This window comes from Nycticebus coucang, chromosome 3 (assembly GCF_027406575.1).
Source record: "Nycticebus coucang isolate mNycCou1 chromosome 3, mNycCou1.pri, whole genome shotgun sequence".
Lineage (NCBI taxonomy): Eukaryota > Metazoa > Chordata > Mammalia > Primates > Lorisidae > Nycticebus > Nycticebus coucang.
In genome coordinates, this window is record NC_069782.1 from 224,711 (window position 1) to 243,952 (window position 19,242).

General features: G+C 44.4%; 1 protein-coding gene across 2 annotated transcripts in view; it reads left to right on the top strand.

The window, feature by feature from the left end:
- The first annotated feature begins 221 nt into the window (after nt 1-221).
- SYCE3 (synaptonemal complex central element protein 3) overlaps nt 222-19,242 on the top strand; it is a 28,608-nt gene continuing 9,587 nt past the window's right edge. For both annotated transcript variants that reach the window (XM_053584108.1, XM_053584109.1), the window contains exons 1-2: nt 222-351; nt 13,517-13,625. In XM_053584108.1, coding sequence (XP_053440083.1) covers nt 13,517-13,625 — 109 coding nt within the window. In that variant the 5' untranslated portion in view covers nt 222-351. The remainder of the gene's footprint in view (nt 352-13,516; nt 13,626-19,242) is intronic.

Sequence of the window (19,242 nt, forward strand, 5' to 3'; positions counted from 1 at the left end):
TTTGTGACAAGTGCTGTCTTGCACACTGAGGACAGGGCCCTACGTGCATGTCCTTAAGATCTGTTAGGAGTCAAGAGGGTCACATAACCGTCAGGCACCAAGCGTCCGTGGCCGGATCTGTAGCAGCCCGGTACCCGCTGCCCTCTGCACCGTTCTCCTTCAGTCTCCGGCACTGGTCAATCGGAGCCCGCCCCTTCCGCTCCACAGACCAACCAATGAAGGCGAGAGGCCATTTCCGGGGGTGGATCTGGTAACGGAACGGGGCGGGGCTTCGTTGCCGAGGAGCCGCCTCCTGCCTCTAGCGAACGCTGGGAGCAACAGAGCGGGACTCCAGAGCTGGCTGAGCAGGAGGTGAGCTCTTACGTCCGCCCACCTCGGGCCAGACCCTCCGGCGAGCCCCGACCCGCAGGCTCCGCCTGGACCCTGTCATAGTGTCCCCACGCACCCAACCCCTCACAGCAGGCCCTGCAGCTCTCACCCCTCTCCCCTCCTCAACCTCCTCATCCCTCATCCCTCACTCTACCCTGCTCACCCTCACCCCACATTCCTCACCCCTCACTTTAGCCTCCTCACCATCAACCCTCTCACCCTAGCCTCCTCACGCCTCACCTCAGCCTCCTCGCACCACACATTCTAATCCTGAACTCGATAGCCTTAGACTTCTCACCCCATACACCTGCACCTCTCACCCTAACGCACGACACCTGTGTTACCCGGGCATCACACACCACCTCATGCTCCAGGCTCCTGCAAACTACCTCACATTCTCTTTTTTTTTTTTTTGTAGAGACAGAGTCTCACTTTATGGCCCTCGGTAGAGTGCTGTGGCCTCACACAGCTCACAGCAACCTCCAACTCCTGGGCTTAAGCGATTCTCTTGCCTCAGCCTCCCGAGTAGCTGGGACTACAGGCGCCCGCCACAACGCCCGGCTATTTTTTGGTTGCAGTTTGGCCGGGGCTGGGTTTGAACCCGCCACCCTCGGCATATGGGGCCGGCGCCTTACTGACTGAGCCACAGGCGCCGCCCCTCACATTCTCTTATATCTACATACCAGGGCAGGGCCCAGATCCTTCATATCACTCTAACTCCAGGACTTCCCTGTCCATACATTGCATATACATTCTACACTGCTCCACTCTCCAGACCCTCATCCTTCACAAAAGAGTGAATTTCTGAGCCAGGTGCCCCTAGTGCCCACCTTTCCCATTCCAAGAGGAGTCTCACACTCAAACTCTTTGTACTGGGAAAGACCCGCAGATCATAAACAGGACCTTAAGCCCTTCTATTCTGCATGTCTCTGTATTCCTCAATCCCTAGCACCTCCATTTGATCAAGCCCTTCATACCCAAAGTGATACCTAATCCAGACCTTTCCCACCCCCGCACTCCCTCTGCTCACCCTAACTCCCATTTTGTTGGGCTGGCTCAGGCCTCTTTCTCCATCCCACTTACACCAGTATCCTAGGCAACCTCATGAGGAAGACATGCCATGAACTGTAATCCTATAGCCTTCTTCCTCCACATCAGCTCTCACACCTCCCTGGATCCACTTTCCAGATTCATCCTTCCTCTGAGATCTAACCACTCTGGCTATAGCCTCCATCCTTCTAGGTGTTTCACACATGTTGTATCCTCATCCCCACCCATCCTCTTGCCCACTCCTTAAACTACTCTCTTACTTGTGCCCTCAATGTCCTTACCTTGTCCACTCACTGCATATACGTTTCACATTCCCAAGCTTCTTCTACACTTAATCTCTGTGACATCCTAAGGTTCTGAGGATACTGCACGGCCATCAAACCTCAGCCACTATACTTAAGGCCTCTTTGCTTCTCTGCTGCATGCCTAAGGGCTCTAGGCATGCAGCAGAGAAATTTATTCAACTAAAATTCAAACTAAGAAATTTATTCTTAGGAGAAAAATATTTTCATTGCCATTTATGAAGCAGTGAGAGATCATCAGGCCTGAATTTTCCCCTTGCTGTCCTACCTTGAAATCTCCTTATTTTACTCCATCCCTACCTCTTTACCTTCCTCCCTTACCTTCATAGGATAAGGTGAACCTTTACCAGTCTGAGAAGTTCCTGTACCATCAATTACCCTGTCTCTTGATTTGTTAGCCTTTTTTGTTCAACCAGCTCTTTCCACACAGTCTGGAAATATAAATAATGCAAAAAAAAAAAAAAAAACCTTCACTCTGTATCACCTTCTAGTTAATCTTCTGTTTTTCCTACCCTCTTCATCTAAATCTGCACAGTTTTTTGTTTTTTTTTTTTCGAGACAGCCTCAAGCTGTCACCCTGGGTAGAGTGCTGTGGCATCACAGCTCATAGCATACTCCCAACTCCTGGGCTCAAGCGATTCTCCTGCCTCCACCTTCCAAGTAGCTGGGACTACAGTGCCCGCCACAATGCCCAGCTATTTTTTGGCTGTCGTTGTTTGGCAGGCCCGGGTTGGATTCCAACCCACCAGCTCAGGTGTATGTGGCTGGCGCCTTAGCCACTTGAGGCACAAACGCCGAGCCTAAATCTGCACAGTGTTTTGGCTAATGATCTACTAATTATTTAATTCATAATCTTTTTTTTTTTTTTTTCCGAGACAGAGCCTCAAGCTGTCGCCCTGGGTAGAATGCTGTGGCATCACAGCTTATAGCAACCTCCAACTCCTTAAGCGATTCTCTTGCCTCAGCCTCCCAAGTAGCTGGGACTACAGGCGCCCACCACAACACCCGGCTATTTTTTGGTTATAGTTGTCGTTGTTGTTTGGCAGGCCCAGGCTGGATTCGAACCCACCAGCTTTGGTGTATGTGGTTGGCGCCTTAGCTGCTTGAGCTACAGGCGCCGAGCCTAATTCATGGAAATCTTATTTTTTTTTGGAGACAGAGTTTCACTATGTCTCCCTTGGTAGAGTGCTGTGGCATCACATCTCACAGCAAGCTCAAACACTTGGGGCTTAAGCGATTCTCTTGCCTCAGCCTCCGGAGTAGCTAGTACTACAGGCACCCAACACAACACCTGGCTATTTGTTGATTGCAGTTGTCATTGTTATTTAGCTGGCCCAGGCCAGGTTCTAACCCTCCAGCCTTGGTGTATGTGGCCAGTGCCCTACTCACTCAGCTATGGGTGCCGCCAAATTCATGGAAATCTTGTTGCTACTTTTACTGTTTCCCTCAAACAGTTCTCACTGAGATGACCAGTAACGCCCATGATTGCCGTGAGCTGTGACGGCACTCTACCAAGGGTGACATAATGAGACTGTTTCAAAAAAATCTAGTGAATTTACTGAGCCCTTTTGTAATATTTGGATACTGGCATAATATCTTTCAACTTAAAAACACCTGTGACTCTACATTACATTCCAGGTACTGGCACATTTCTCTTCTCTTTGAAGCAAAACTCACAAATTTCTACTTTTTTTTTTTTTTCTTTTTTTTGAGACAGAGTATCACTCTGTCTCCCTGGTAAAGTGCTATGGCATCATAGCTCACAACAATCTCAGACGCTTGGGCTTAAGAAATTCTCTTGCCTCAACCTCCCGGTGTTGCTGGGACTTCAGGTACCTGCCACAACACCCAGGTATTTTTATTTTTATTTTATTTTTATTTTTTTGAGACAGTCTCAAGCTATCACCCTTAGTAGAGTGCGTGGTGTCACAGCTCACAGCAACCTCAAACTCTTGGGCATGGTGTCACAGCTCACAGCAACCTCAAACTCTTGGGCTTAAGCAATTCTCTTGCCTCAGACTCCCAAGTAGCTGGGAGTACAAGCACCCGCCACAATCCCCCAGCTTTTTTTTTTTTTTTTTTTTTTTTTTGCAGTTTTTGGCCAGGGCTGGGCTTGAACCCGCCACCTCCAGCATATGGGGCTGGTGCCCTACTCCTTTGAGCCACAGGCGCCGCCCGCCCCCAGCTATTTTTTTTTGTTGTTGTAGTTGTCATTGTTGTTTTAGCAGGCCCAGGCTGGATACGAACCACCAGCCTCGGTGCATGTGGCTGGCACCCTACCTACTGAGCTACGGGCACCACCCAACCCAGTTATTTTTAGAAACAGGGTGTCACTGTAGCTCAGGCTGGTCTTGAACTTGTGAGTTTAGGCGATCCACCCGCCTCCCAGAGTGCTGGGATAACAGGTGTGAGCCACCACATCCGGCCTCCTCTCCCTTCTCTTTTTTTTTTTTTTTAGAGATAGAGTCACTTGGTCACCCTTGGTAGAGTGCTGTGGCGTTGCAGCTCACAGCAACCTCCATCTCTTGGGCTTAGGCAATTCTCTTGCCTCAGCCTCCTGAGTAGCTGGGACTACAGCTGCCCGCCACAACGCCCAGCTATTTTTTTTTTTTTTGTAGAGACAGAGTCTCACTTTATGGCCCTCGGTAGAGTGCCGTGGCCTCACACAGCTCACAGCAACCTCCAACTCCTGGGCTTAAGCGATTCTCTTGCCTCAGCCTCCCGAGTAGCTGGGACTACAGGCGCCCGCCACAACACCCGGCTATTTTTTTTTTTTGGTTACAGTTTGGCCGGGGCCGGGTTTGAACCCGCCACCCTCGGCATATGGGGCCGGCACCTTACCGACTGAGCCACAGGCGCCGCCCCGCCCAGCTATTTTTTGTTGCAGTTTGGCCAGGGCTGGGTTTGAACCCGCCACCGTCGGCATAAGGAGCCGGCGCCCTACTCACTGAGCCATAGGCGCTGTCCCCCAATGGTCACTTTTTAATCCTAAATACTTCTTGATATGGGATACAATTGATTAGTTTTTGCTTACCTTTTTCCCTTGGTTTCCAAGATACCAGTCTTTCCTGGTTTAGCTGCTACCTCACTGTCTGCTTTTCAATCTCCTTTGGTGGTTCCTCTTCATCTTACCAGATTCTAAGCACTGGAGACCTCAGACCTCTCCTCCATCTACTCTCACTTCCTAGGTGATCCCAAATAGTGCCATAGCTTTATTTTTTTTCTTTTTATTTTATTTATTTATTTATTTATTTTTTAAGAGACAATATCTCACTGTATTGCCCAGGCTGGAGTGCAATGACTATTCACTTACTGATCAGCATAAGATTTTTTTTGTTTTTGTTTTTGAGACACAGTCTCATTATGTTGCCCTCAGTAGAGTACTGTGGCATCACAGCTCACAGAAACCTCAAACTGTTGGGTTTGAGCAATTCTCTTGCCTTGGCCTCCCAAGTAGCTGGGACTACAGGCACCTGCCACAATGCCCAACTATTTTTTGTTGCAGTTGTCATTGTCATTGCTGGCCCAGGCCAGGTTCAAACCCGCCAGCCTGGGTGTACCGCTGGTACTGTAACCACTGTGCTATGGACGCCAAGCCGGCATGGAAGTTTTGACTGTTCCATTTCTGATGTGGGGCCAGTTCACCCCTTCTTAGGCAAACTGTTGGTTCTCCACTCCAGGGAGGTCATCATATTGATGCCAAGCGTAGGTTGGACACCCAATTACACTACAGACCAGAACTCATGGTTTCAAGCAATCTTCTTGCCTGAGCCTCCTAAGTAACTGGGACTAAGGCATGTGCCACTGTGCCAAATCCCATGGCTTTAAGTGTCATTTGTACTTTAATAATACCCAAATATAGATGTTTAACCAGGCTTTTAACTATATTCCAGATTCAAATTTCCATTTGGATGTCAGCGAATACTGTTGGCTCTATTTTCATAACATATCCAGAATCTAATCACTTGTCATTATCTCCACTAAAATTCTGGTCCAAACTCTATCCATCATCCCTAACCTAGAGTTTTGCAGTAGCCTTCTACCTGGTCTCCCTGCTCCATCATCTTCATCCCCAATCTATTCTTTTTTTTTTTTTTTTTGCTGTTTTTGGCTGGGGCTGGGTTTGAACCCGCCACTTCCGGCATATGGGGCCAGCGCCCTACTCCTTTGAGCCACAGGTGCCGCCCCCAGTCTGTTCTTAACATATCATTCAGAGTGATCTTTTAAAATCATTATCCATATCCCTGTCAAATTCCTTCAATGTCTCATATCACTCAGAATAAAAGCCAAAGTCCCACATAAACTGCAACATCTCTAAACTCTCTGCTTCATCTCTGAATGTCCTGCCCCTCCTTTTTTTTTTTTTTTTGCAGTTTTTGGCCAGGGCTGGGTTTGAACCCGCCACCTCCGGCATATGGGGCTGGCGCCCACTCCTCTGAGCCAGAGGCGCCACCTAGTTAGGCTTCTTATTCCTTGGCCACACCAACCATGCTTAGTCTCAAGGCCTTTCTTTCGGCAGTTCACTGTCTCTAGACCTCTTCCCCCAAGATATCCGTAGGGCTTATGTGCTCACTTTCTTTGGGTCTATTGCAAGATTCACCCTTTCAGAGGGGACTTCCTCATCCACAATATGTGGAGTGGCTCTCCCTGCATTCCATTACTCCCTAGCCCTCTTATCCTGCTTTTGTTTTCTCCTTAGCATTTATCACTACAGACTTTTTTTTTTTTTTTTTGAGACAGAGCTTCAAGCTGTCGCCCTGGGTAGAGTGCTGTGGCATCACAGCTCACAGCAACCTCCAACTCCTGGGCTCAAGCGATTCTCCTGCCTCTGCCTCCCACGTAGCTGGGACTGCAGGTGCCCGCCACAATGCCTGGCTATTTTTTTTGGTTGCAGCTGTCATTGTTTTTTTTTTTTTTTTTGCAGTTTTTGGCCAGGGCTGGGTTTGAACCCACCACCTCCGGCATATGGGGCCGGCACCCTACCCTTTGAGCCACAGGCACCACCCGCCGTCATTGTTGTTTGGCAGGCCCAGGCTGGATTCGAACCCGCCAGCTCAAGTGTATGTGGCTGGCACCTTAACTGCTTGAGCCACAGGCACTGAGCCATAACATTTTGTATATTTATGTTCCCCTGACTAAAATGTAAACTCTGCAAGGGCAAGGATTATTAGATTATTGTTTTTTGTTTGTTTGTTTGTTTTCTTTTTTTTTTTTTTACTGTTGGGGATTCATTGAGGGTATAATAAGCTGGGTTACACTGATTGCATTTGTTAGGTAAAGTCTTGCAATCGTGTATGGCCCCCAAAAGGTGTGGCACACACCAAGGCCCCACCCCACTCCACCCCTCCTTCCCTCTCTCTGCGATTATTGGTGTTTCTTTTGTTCACTGATATAGTCTAGCCTCACCTAAAATAGTGCTTAGCCTTCAATAAATATTTGTTGACTCATTTGTCATTCACTCCTCTCCTCCATTGGCTTTCAATACATGCACCCTGGTTTCTTACATTTCTTACTGTTTATCAGAGCATTTTATGGACTTGTTTTTTTCTTCTCTTTAAATGCTTTTCCTTTTCAGGGTTCCTTCCTAGTCCATCTTCTCTTCTCCCTTGAGACACTCATTGAGAATGATTTCATCTCTCCCCATAATTTAAGTCACAATCAAATCTTTATTTTCAGCCTAGCCTCTCTGTAGGGCTCTAATTCTGTACCTCAACTGCTTGTTGGATATTGCTTTGCCTGGTTACCCCATAAACACCACACACTCAAGCTGCCGCATAATAATTGAACTCATTAGCTGACTGGTCCTATCCTCACTCTCATCCTTTCTCCTTCTTTGCTCCATCTATCCTGATGGACTCAAAACCACTGAATTTAGAGTCAATTGTGAGTAAATGTGGTGCTGAGGAGCTACAGTTATAAAACCAGATAGGTCTGGATTTTTAATCCAGCTCTGTCATTATTTAGCTATGTGATCTAGTTACGTGATCTTCATTAGAGTGCTTGATCCCTGGCCAGCGCCTGTGGCTCAGTGAGCAGGGCACCGGCCCCATATACCGAGAGTGGTGGGTTCAAACCCGGCCCCGGCCAAACTGCAACAAAAAAATAGCCGGGCGTTGTGGCAGGCGCCTGTAATCCCAGCTACTTGGGAGGCCTAGGCAGGAGAATCGCCTAGGCCCAGGAGTTGGAGGTTGCTGTGAGCTGTGTGACGCCACGGTTCTCTACCAAGGGCGATAAAGTGAAACTCTGTCTCTACAAAAAAATAAATAAATAAATAAATAAATAGAGTGCTTGATCCCTATAATCCTGGGTTTCCTTATCTGTACAATGGAAAGAATAATAGCACTTACTTTGTAATGTTAAGAAGATTAAATCATGGGGGCGGCGCCTGTGGCTCAGCGGGTAGGGCGCTGGCCCCATATGCCGAGGGTGGCGGGTTCAAACCCAGCCCCGGCCAAACTGCAACAAAAAAAAAATAGCCGGGCGTTGTGGTGGGCGCCTGTAGTCCCAGCTACTCGGGAGGCTGAGGCAAGAGAATTGCCTAAGCCCAAGGATTTGGAGGTTGCTGTGAGCTGTGTGATGCCATGGCACTCTACCGAGCGCGATAAGGTGAGACTCTGTCTCTACAAAAAAAAAAAAAAAAAAGAAGATTAAATCATTCAGTGCTTTCTGAAAATGTACATAGTTCTTTTACATTATTAACTCATTTTTCACTTTCTAATTATAGTAAAATATTTTCTGAGCAACTACTCTCTGTACCTTTCATGTGTAGTCATGCTAACTATTTAATTTGCTAGATTTAGGTATCTAGTATATGCCAGGCCATGCAGAGCTTCACAACAACCTGTAAAGGAGTTACCATTCCACAAAAGGGGAAACTGAGGCATAAAGCCATTGGATAACTTTCTAGGGTATCAGTAAATGGCACAACTGGGATTCTATTCTGAGCTTTCTGAGTTCATAGAACCTTTCTCCAGGTGCTTACTATCTTTTGTCAGTTCCACTCATGTATTCATTAAGAATTTATAGAGGGCTGGGCACCTGTAGCTCAGTGGTTAGGGTGCTGGCCACATGCTCTGGGGCTGTTGGGTTCAAACCCAACCCTGGCCTGCTAAACAGAAAAAAATAGTCCATCATATGGCAGTGCCTATAGTCCCAGCTACTAGGGAGGCTGAGGCAAGAGGATTGCATGAGCCCAAGAGCTTGAGGTTGCTGTGAGCTATGACATCACAGCACTCTACCAAGGGTGACAAAGTAAGACTCTGTCTCAATTAAAAAAAAAAGAATTTTTTGAGTATGGCCAGGTACAATGGCTCACACCTGTAATTATAGCACTCTGGGAGGCCAAGGCAAGTGGATTACCAGAGCTCAGGAGTCAAGACCGAGATGTTGTCTCTACTAAAAATAGAAAAACTAGCCAGGCATTATGCCGGGTGCTTGTAGTCCCAGCTACTCAGGAAGCTGAGGCAGGAAGATTACTTGAGCACAGAGTTTGAGGTTGCTGTGAGCTATTACACTCTACTCAGAGCAACATAGTGAGACTTTGTCTCACAAAAAAAAAAAAAAAAAAAATTACTGAACACCAATAGTATAGTGTGTGAGAGCACAGACTGAAGCAAGATTTCCAGGACCCAATTCTGTATGCATTTGTTGTCTGACCTTAGACAACTTAGTTAACTTCCCTGAGCCTAGTTTTTTTCCTCATCTGTAATTTGGGATGGTCATAGTACTTGGCCTTATAGGATTATTATAAAAATTAAAATACTGGGGCGGCGCCTGTGGCTCAAGGAGTAGGGCGCCGGTCCCATATGCCGGAGGTGGCGGGTTTAAACCTAGCCCCAGCCAATAACCAAAAAAAAAAAAATTGTCATAAAAATTAAAATACTTAAAACAGTATCTGTCTGGAAGTAGGTACAGAAGCTATGGGAATGTAAAAGAGGTATGCAGACTGACCTTCAGAGTAAGCTGATGGGAAATATGAAGAAAGACTTCTAGAAAAAGTGATCCTCCAGCTAACTCTTTAAAAAGAAAGAGGGAAAAAGAAAGAAAAAAAGAAAGAGGACTACTCTAGAGGCTGAGGTAGGAGGATTGCTTGAGCCCAGGAGTTTGAGGTTGCTGTAAGGTAGGCTGAGACCACGGCACTCTATCAGGGCAACAGAGTGACTCTGTCTCAAAACAACAACAATAATAGTAAGAGAAGAACATTTCAGGCACTTGAGTAATGGTACTTATAAAGCCAAGGAGGCAAGAGAGAAAGTAGTATTTTTAGAGTTTTCAAATGATGTAGCTATAAGGACCATTTTACAAGAGAAGGGTTTGGTTTGAAACTGAGCAAGGACATTTGGATCTGAGCAACTGTTTTCAAAGACTCTTGCTTTACAACAAGTTTTCATAAAACTTTTACCAGACTGATTTTCTTGATGGGAAAGACTATGCGCTTACTTGCTTTTTAATCCCAAGCTTCTGTAATACTATGTGGTATATAGTGGGTACCCAAATTTACTAAATTAAATAGTTGGTATGATTGAAGGTAGGATATGTGGAGGACATGGTTAGATATTGATAAATACCAGTTTTTATGCCTTCAAAGGTGTTTTTTTTGTTTTTGTTTTTTTTAGGCAGAGAAAAGACTATTTGAATGTTTACTTTGGTTTCAAAAATTATTATTTATTATACTGGGCCAGGTGTGGGTGGTAGGTCAGGCCTGTGGCCCTAGCATTCTGGGAGGCTGAGGTGGGAGTATCTGACTCTCAGGTCTGCTAGAAGGCCCTCTGCTCCTCCCTCAGAATTCCTATCCTCCAGGGAAGATGGGAGGAGGTGAGACCATGACCTTCTCTCAGAATTAGAGCTTTACAGGTCATTCCTTCCTTCCTTTATTTAGCCAACATTATTGACCACTTGCTGCTTTCCTACCCCAGAGATAAACACTAGGAATAACACCTTGAAAAGACAGCGCCTACTCCCCAGAACTTCATAATCTAGTTGGTGAGGGGGAGGAGTCCACAATCATGACACCATTTGATATGCACCATGGTGAGGGAAGCCCAGGGAGCCACAGGAAGACTGCATGGAGGCCTCTAACCCTCAGCAAAGGCCAAGCAGGCTTTCTCCACATGTGCAGTGAGAACAATAACATAGTGTCTGTGACCCATCCCTCCCTGTTTTATGGTCATCTGGCTCATTCCTTCACCTTCATAAGACTGTAAGTTCCCTGACAACTCATATAGCCTTGTAATCTACTTCTCTCCCATCTTTCCTAGCCTAGTGCCTTGTACATAAATCAGTGAGCATCAGATGTTAATGGAATGAATTAATGTATATTAATAAAGATCAGGGAAGGACCTAGAATGATTTCAATATTTTAAATAATGATTTACTGAACAGTATATAATTTATATCTTTTAATCGTTACAAAACCCTATAAGATATAGGTACTATTAATAATTTCCTTTTAAAAATTATAAAGCTTTTACAAATTATAAAAACATTTTTTCAGGAAGATAAGTGAGTTGCCAAAGATAAAATAGCTACTATGTTGTGGAGCCAAGATTTGAATCCTGGCAGTTCTACTCTAGAACCAGGACTGTCTGTATGGGATACTACCTCTAATGCCCAAGAGAGTCCTTCTGGAACATTAAGTTGATCTATAATTCCTTTTTTTTTTTTTTGAGACAGAGTCCCATTATGTCGCCCTCGGTAGAGTGCTGTGACGTCACAGCTAACAGCAACCTCAAACTCTTGGGCTCAAGAGATTCTCTTGCCTCAGCCTCCCAAGTAGCTGGGACTACAGGTACCCACCACAATGTCCGGCTATTTTCTTGTTGCAGTTGTCATTGTTGTTTAGCTGGCCCGGGCCAGGCTCAAACCCGCCAGCCTCAATGCATGTGGCTGGTGCCTTAACCACTGTGCTACAGGTGCCAAGCTTCTATAATTTTTTTTTATCTGAAAATTTGTGTAAATGATTTTATATTTTAGAATTAAACTTACCTTCTTCCAGGCTCCCATAATTTCATATCTATATTTGTTACATTAACTGCTGTTTAGGTATCTACTTTGGCATCTGTTGTATTCTGGTTTGTCATATGGTACAGGCAGAATGAGAACCCAAGACCCCATTCTTGGCAAGGGAAAACACCCCCAGAAAAGGGGGAAAATAAAAAAGTAAACAGAGTGAGATAGAACAAAGGAAAGTCAGCTAGTTAACTTTAAACCAGCCACTGCTAAATTTCTTATCTGAGCAAGTTTCCTCTGTTCCTGGAAACTGGCCTGTAGGGGGATACAGTTTACCAAATGTGCTGGGTCTGTGAACACTCTGAAGGAATAATGGCCACAGAGGAAGCTGTGTGCAATGCCTAGTAAGAATCATTAACTAGGTCTAGATAACAGTCAAAGTAAATACCCATTGTGGAGATTTGTATTTTGCTGGGGCAGAGATCAAGGGAACAGCTCGAGACCTGAAATATGGGTAGGAGGGCTTATATGCCTTATTGAATAGGAAGACCCTCTGTGGTGGTGATGAGAGGAAAATTCCTCTTTCCCACGATTCTTCAGAGATTGACCCCAGTGGCATTTTACTCTGCAGTGAACTAGCAGAGACTAACACCTCCCTAGGAATCTCTTTGTGTATGACCACAGGCAGGAGGCCACCCACACAAGGCTCAGGTTCCCGATTTCTCAAGGCTGTTCAGACCCTTAAGGTTAATGATTATAGAAACAATAGGAGCTGATATGCTCACTCAGAAAAACAGCTGGCATCTTTGTTCCCTTCCTCAGCTTACCCACTGGGCTAATGAGCAAATAGCCTTCAATGAAAGCTGAGTGGAATTGACACTTGGGGCCACTTGCCAGGGATCCCACAAAAGGGCGGTGGTCCCCTGTGTTCCCACCTTTGAAAATTCTGTGTGTCTTGTCTCTTTCTTTCTCCTCATTTCTTTTCTTTTTCTTTTTTTTTTTTAGAGACAGAGTCTTACTTTATCACCCTCAGTAGAGCGTGGTGGCATCACAGCTCACAGCAACCTCCAACTCCTGGGTTTAGGCGATTCTTTTGCCTCAGCCTCCAGAGTAGCTGGGACTACAGGCACTTGCCACAACACTGGCTATTTTTGTTGTTGTTGTTATTGGAGTCTGGCCAGGGTCAGGTTTGAACCCACCATCCTTGGTATATGGGGCTGGCGCCCTACCCACAGAGCCACGGAAGACACCCTCTTTCTTGTCATTTCTAACTTTCTATTTCTTCAGTCGGTCACCACAAGATCCACAGGTCTTAACGGACCCTGCCCCGGGGGCAAGGGTCACCTGCCATATGATATCTGTATGGTAGGTCACGTACACCTGCCATATGATATCTGTATGACTTATTCCTAGTATTGCACTAGAAATTCCTTAGGGCAGGGATTATATCTGCATAACTACATCAGCACAACAGCTTACCTTTTAGTGGGTACTCAATATAGTTTTGCCAAAATAAATTCCACTATTTGTCACCATCATGGCCAAGACCTTTTTTGCTTATGACAATGAAAATGTCTTCTACTTTAACTATTCCAGCCCCCAGCTATGTTTGAAGAACTGTTTGTATGGCAAGGATCGAAGAAAGGGAAAGGATGACTAAAATGTACCAAATGCTATGTGGGGCCCTTTATGCACACTCTCATTTACTTTTACAACAGCCCTGTGGGGCAAATTACATCAGAATCTAAGACGAGAATTCTTTGGATTAATCACCCAGATGTTAGCATTGGAGCTGGAATTAAAACATAGGTCTGTCTCACAACAGCTTTTTTCTGTGTACCACCTAGATGGCTGATTCTGACTCTGGGGAAAGAAGCTATGACAACATGCTGAAAATGCTATCAGACCTGAATAAGGACTTGGAAAAGCTGTTGGAAGAAATGGAGAAAATCTCAGGTAGGATGTCTCCCCAGGAAGGGTGCCTTCTTATTCTTTCTAATAGCCCAAATTTTTCCTAAATGTCTGAGCTCTCCTCAAGTGCCTTCTTTTAATGAGGGCTTCTCTGACTACCTCTCAACTTTTCTAGCATATATGAGGTAACAACTGTACCACAGAATTTAACACTTATCCACTGAGTGTTGCCTTGAATTGTGTTGTGATTAGTTTATATCTGTTTGCATCTTATTTCTGCAACTGGACCATTATCTTCTTGGAGGCAGAAATAGTGACTAGTGACCTGTTTTGTAATCGGCACAGTACTAGATGCAAGCCTACGTGCTCAGTAAATGACAAACACAGGTGAATATGACATCTGTGAACAGAGTTGGAACACTCTTTCTGTGAATTGTTTAAATAAAAAGGATTCAAAGTAACAGTGCTTCAGACAGTAAGGTGCTGAAATAGGAGATAAATCTCAGTGGAATAAAGCAGCAATGGGGTTGACAAATTTATTTTTGGAAAGGAATGTTAGTTTGTTGCTTCATTCGCCATATTCCCACTCAGCAGTGGTAATAACACCATTAAAATTTCTTTTATGTTATCTGCTAATTCAGAATGTCGGTAATGCTTGTAATTTTTTTTTTTTTTTTTTTTTTGAGCAGAGCCTCAAGCTATCACCCTGGGTAGAGTGCTGTGGCATCACAGCTCACAGCAACCTTCAACGCCTGGGCTCAAGCGATTCTCCTGCCTCTGCCTCCCAAATGGCTAGGACTACAGGCGCCCACCACAACGCCCGGCTATTTTTTGGTTGCAGCCTTCATTGTTGTTTGGCGGGCTGGGCTGGATTCCAACCCACCAGTTCAGGTGTATGTGGCTTGTGCCTTAGCTGATTGAGCCACAGGCATCGAGCCATAATGCTTGTAATTTGTGAACCTAAGTTTTGCTAGTGAAAATAATAATGTAAAACACGCTTTAGAAATCATGTATATGCTACTCAAATGAACACAAATTATTTTTGGGGATGTTATTTGCAAATAATTTTCATTCATTATAGCAGGCTTCAGAAAATTTCTACTTAGAAACCTGAAATGTTTGCAGGTTTTTGGCTATGTATTTGAAAGTTTATTTATTGAGACAGGGTGTCATTCTGTTGCCTAAGCTAGAGTACAGTGGCATCATCTTAGCTCATTGTAACCTCCAACTCATAATCTCAAGCAATCCTCCTGCCTCAGCCTCCTGAGTAGCTAGGAATATAGTGACACTACCATGCCTGGCTAATTTTTCTTTCTTTTTTTTTTTTTCTGAGTCTCACTATGTCACCTTCAATAGAGTGCTGTAGCATAACAGCTCACAGGGACCTCCAACTCTTGGGCTTAAGCAATTCTCTTGCCTCAGCCTCCCAAGTAGCTGGGACTATAGGCGCCTACCATAACACCCAGCTATTTTTTTGTTGTAATTGTCATTGTTGTTTGGTAGGCCCGGGTTGGGTTTGAATCTGCCAGCTCCAGTGTATATGGCTGGTGCCCTAGCTGCTGAGCTATCGGTGTCAAGCCTAATTTTTCTTTCTGGGTTTTTTTTTTTGAAACAGAGCCTCAGGCTGTCACCCTGGGTAGAGTGCTGTGCATCACAGCTCACAGTAACCTCTAACTCCTGGGTTCAAGTGATTCTTCTGTCTCCGCCTCCCAAGTAGCTGGGACTATAGGCGCCGGCCACAACATCCAGCTATTTTTTTTTCGGGGGGGGGAGGGGTTGCTGCCATCATTGTTGTTTGGCAGGCCTGGGCTGGATTTGAACCCGCCAGCTCAAGTGTATGTGGCTGGCGCCTTAGCCACTTGAGCCATAGGTGCTGAGCCTAATTTTTCTATTTTTTTTAATTTATTTTTTTTAAGATTTTTTTTTTTTAATTAATTAATTTTTTTTGTTGCAGTTTTGGCCAGGGTCAGGTTCGAACCTGCCACCCTTGGTATATGGGACTGGTGCCCTACTCCCTGAGCCACAGGCACCACCCAATTTTTCTATTTTTTATAGAGACAGGATCTCATTGGCCTCCCAAAGTGTTAGGATTACAGTTGTGAGCCACTGAGCCAGCCATTATGTATTTTATATATTTAAATATATATATAAATATATAAAATATATAATTTTCCACTATAGGCTATATAATTCCTTCAATTAATTACATATTCATTTATGTAATAACATTTACTGAGTTTCTTCTGTGTGCCATTCTAGGAATACAGAATTGAATAGAAAGACTCACTTTCATTAGAAGTGGGCCAGAAACAGACACCAAGATGACTAATCATAATTTAAATACATAAATTAAAATTAAAGCACATCTTAATTTTATATTAAAATTATAATCTGGGCGGCGCCTGTGGCTCAGTGAGTAGGGCGCTGGCCCCATATGCCGAGGGTGGTGGGTTCAAACCCAGCCCTGGCCAAAAAACTGCAACAAAAAAAATAGCTGGGCATTGTGGCGGGCGCCTGTAGTCCCAGCTGCTCGGGAGGCTGAGGCAAGAGAATCGCGTAAGCCCAAGAGTTAGAGGTTGCTGTGAGCCGTGTGACGCCACGGCACTCTACCTGAGGGCGGTACAGTGAGACTCTGTCTCTACAAAAAAAAAAAAAAAAAAATTATAATCTGGCAAATGCTAGTAGTAGTGTACACTGAGTACTGGGGAGGGGGTGGAGGAGGAAGAGTGGCTGTCTGGGGAGGCCAGCAAGGATTTGAGCAGAGCATTTGGGAAGGAGTGAGGGTTGGATAGGTGTGCTATGGTGCTGGGGCTTTAGGGCAGAGACAGAGGGCACTCCAGCAGAATAAAGCCTAAAATAGTCAAGGAGACAGATTAGCACATGGAGTTCACAAGTGGCAAGCCAAAAAAAAGAAGAGGCTGGAAAGGTGAGAAGAAAGGCTTTCAGTGCCAAGCTAAGAAATTTTACCTTTCTTATCTGTGTGATAGAGAGCCATTTACGGTTGCAGAGAAGACACTTGTGTTTTAGAAAAATAACTAATGGGGCGGCGCCTGTGGCTCAAGGAGTAGGGTGCCGGTCCCATATGCCGGAGGTGGCGGGTTCAAACCCAGCCCCGGCCAAAAAAAAGAAAAATAACTAATGACAGGGTGAGGGATGGTTTGGAGAAGGAGGACTGGAGGCAGGAGGATTTTGTAGAACTAAATGCTAAAAAGGAAATAGCCTTAACTCAGGTTTGGCATTGAAAACATGAAAGGAATAGATGATTTCTTTGATATAATCTCTTATTGATTTGTATGAACTCTTTATGTGTTAAGACTATAAAGTCTTTATCAATTCGTTCTTTTCCTTTTAATTTTGTATATGAGGATTTGGTGAACAGAAGTCTTATGTAAAAAAAAAATTATCAATATTTTCCTTTCTGATTTATTCATATTACTTTGACACCTAGAACATCTTTCCCTAATCCAAGATCAGTGAAATATTTACTTGTATTTTCTCCTACTTTTCTCTATGTTCCTTTTTAACATTTAATTCTAATCTATCTGGTGTGCCAAAGGACCTAGGTTGCATATTACATTTTTATATAAATTCACTAGAGACTCTTTTTGGCAAATATTCCCACAATAATTAAGGCAATAGTTAAGTGAGTTATTCAGTAAAAGGCGAAAGATTTACGTGATTTGAAGAGAAACCAGAGTATTGTGAGTTATTAAGTAATAAGAAAGTTAATATTTCTTTTTTTTTTTTTTTTTGTAGAGACAGAGTCTCACTTTATGGCCCTCGGTAGAGTGCCGTGGCCTCACCCAGCTCACAGCAACCTCCAACTCCTGGGCTCAAGCGATTCTCTTGCCTCAGCCTCCCAAGTAGCTGGGACTACAGGCGCCCGCCACAGTGCCCGGCTATTTTTTGGTTGCAGTTTGGCCGGGGCTGGGTTTGAACCCGCCACCCTCGGTATATGGGGCCGGCGCCCCACCGACTGAGCCACAGGCGCTGCCCACGAAAGTTAATATTTCTGAATTAATAGTATTAAAAAACATTCTCTTACCTCAGAGACAAAATTGACAAGTATTTATAATGAAACAAGTCACATAAAAGATAGCTTTGACAATTCTTGAAATTATTTTTTTAAATTTTCTAAGTAAGTGGCCAGGTGCAGTGGCTCACACCTATAATCCCCACACTCTGGGAGGCCAAAGCAGATGGATCATTTGAGCTCAGAAGTTCGTGACCAGCTTGAGCAAGATTGAGACCCCATCTCTACCTAAAATAGAAAAAAACTAGCTAGGTGAATTGGCACACACCTATAGTCCCAGCTACTTGGGAGCCTGAGGCAAGTGAATCACTTGAGCCCACAAGTTTAAGATTGCTGTGAACTACAATGTGACAGTACTTGACAGAGTAAGACTCTGTGTAGTAAAAAAAAGAAAAGACTCTCCCACCCCCCCATCTTTACTAAAAATAGAAAAATTAGCTGGGCATTGTGGCAGGTATCTGTAGTCTTAGTGACTCAGGAGACTGAGGCAGGAAGATCTCTTAAACGTAGGCGTTTGAGGTTGCTATGAGGTATGACACCATGGCACTCTACCCAGGGCAATAGAATGAGACTTTGTCTCAGAAAAACAAAGAAATAAAAAATATGAAAAGAAATTTGTAATACAGACCAAAAAGTTCTGACATGTGTCTAATTGGGATCTCAGGAAAAGAGATATTAGAGAGAATGGAATAATGATAATATTTAATGATATAATGGCTGTGAATTTTCTAGAACTGATGAAAACTTGAGTCACAGATCCAAGAAACAAAATATATCTCAAGCAAAATAAAATGAAATTCACACCTAGACACAAAATACTGAAACTTCAGAAGATCAAAGACAAAGAGAAAAAAGAAGCCAGATGGAGCGGGGTCATACAAAGGAATGACAATTGGAATGAATTTTCAACAACAATCATGAAAACCAGGACTTAGTGAAATAACATCTAAATGACATGAAAACATTATGTACCCAGATGTTCTGCTGTGGACAGGTTTATGCAAACCTACCTCCAGAGTCCAAGGAAGCTGCAAGATTGAAGAAAGAGACTGACATATCCAATTTCTCAGAAACATTTAACAGACTTACAAACAGAAACCATGTCTGGGCAGCAGTGAGATGAGACAAGATGGTAGATCCCCAAACCATTACCTGCCAGACCTAGAGCTTATATACCAGTGGGAAGAAATGTTTAGAATAATTGACTTCTCAGGGAAAGGCAAGAATGTGTGTGAATCTGCCTAAGCATTGTTCTGGTCAGTGTTGTTCTGATCTAAGGGCAGGATTCACAGTAACAGTAGATAAAGTAGAAATCTTAGAGGCAGTCCCAGAACAGGGTTTAATTAGTAGTTAACTTGGTAGGTTCACACCAAAGATGGAGTTGCTTTAGCCTCCACACCAGAATTATGCATCCAGAAAAAACTGTGTATCTGGGCCAGGCAAGGTGGCTAACACCTGTAATCCTAGCACTCTGGTAGGCCAAGGCAGGTGGACTGCCTGAGCTCAGGGGTTCTAGACCAGCCTGAGCAAGAACAAGATCCTGTCTCTATTAACAATAGAGGCTCGAGTGTGGTGCCTGTGGCTCAAAGGAGTAGGGCACTGGCCCCATATGCCGGAGGTGGTAGGTTC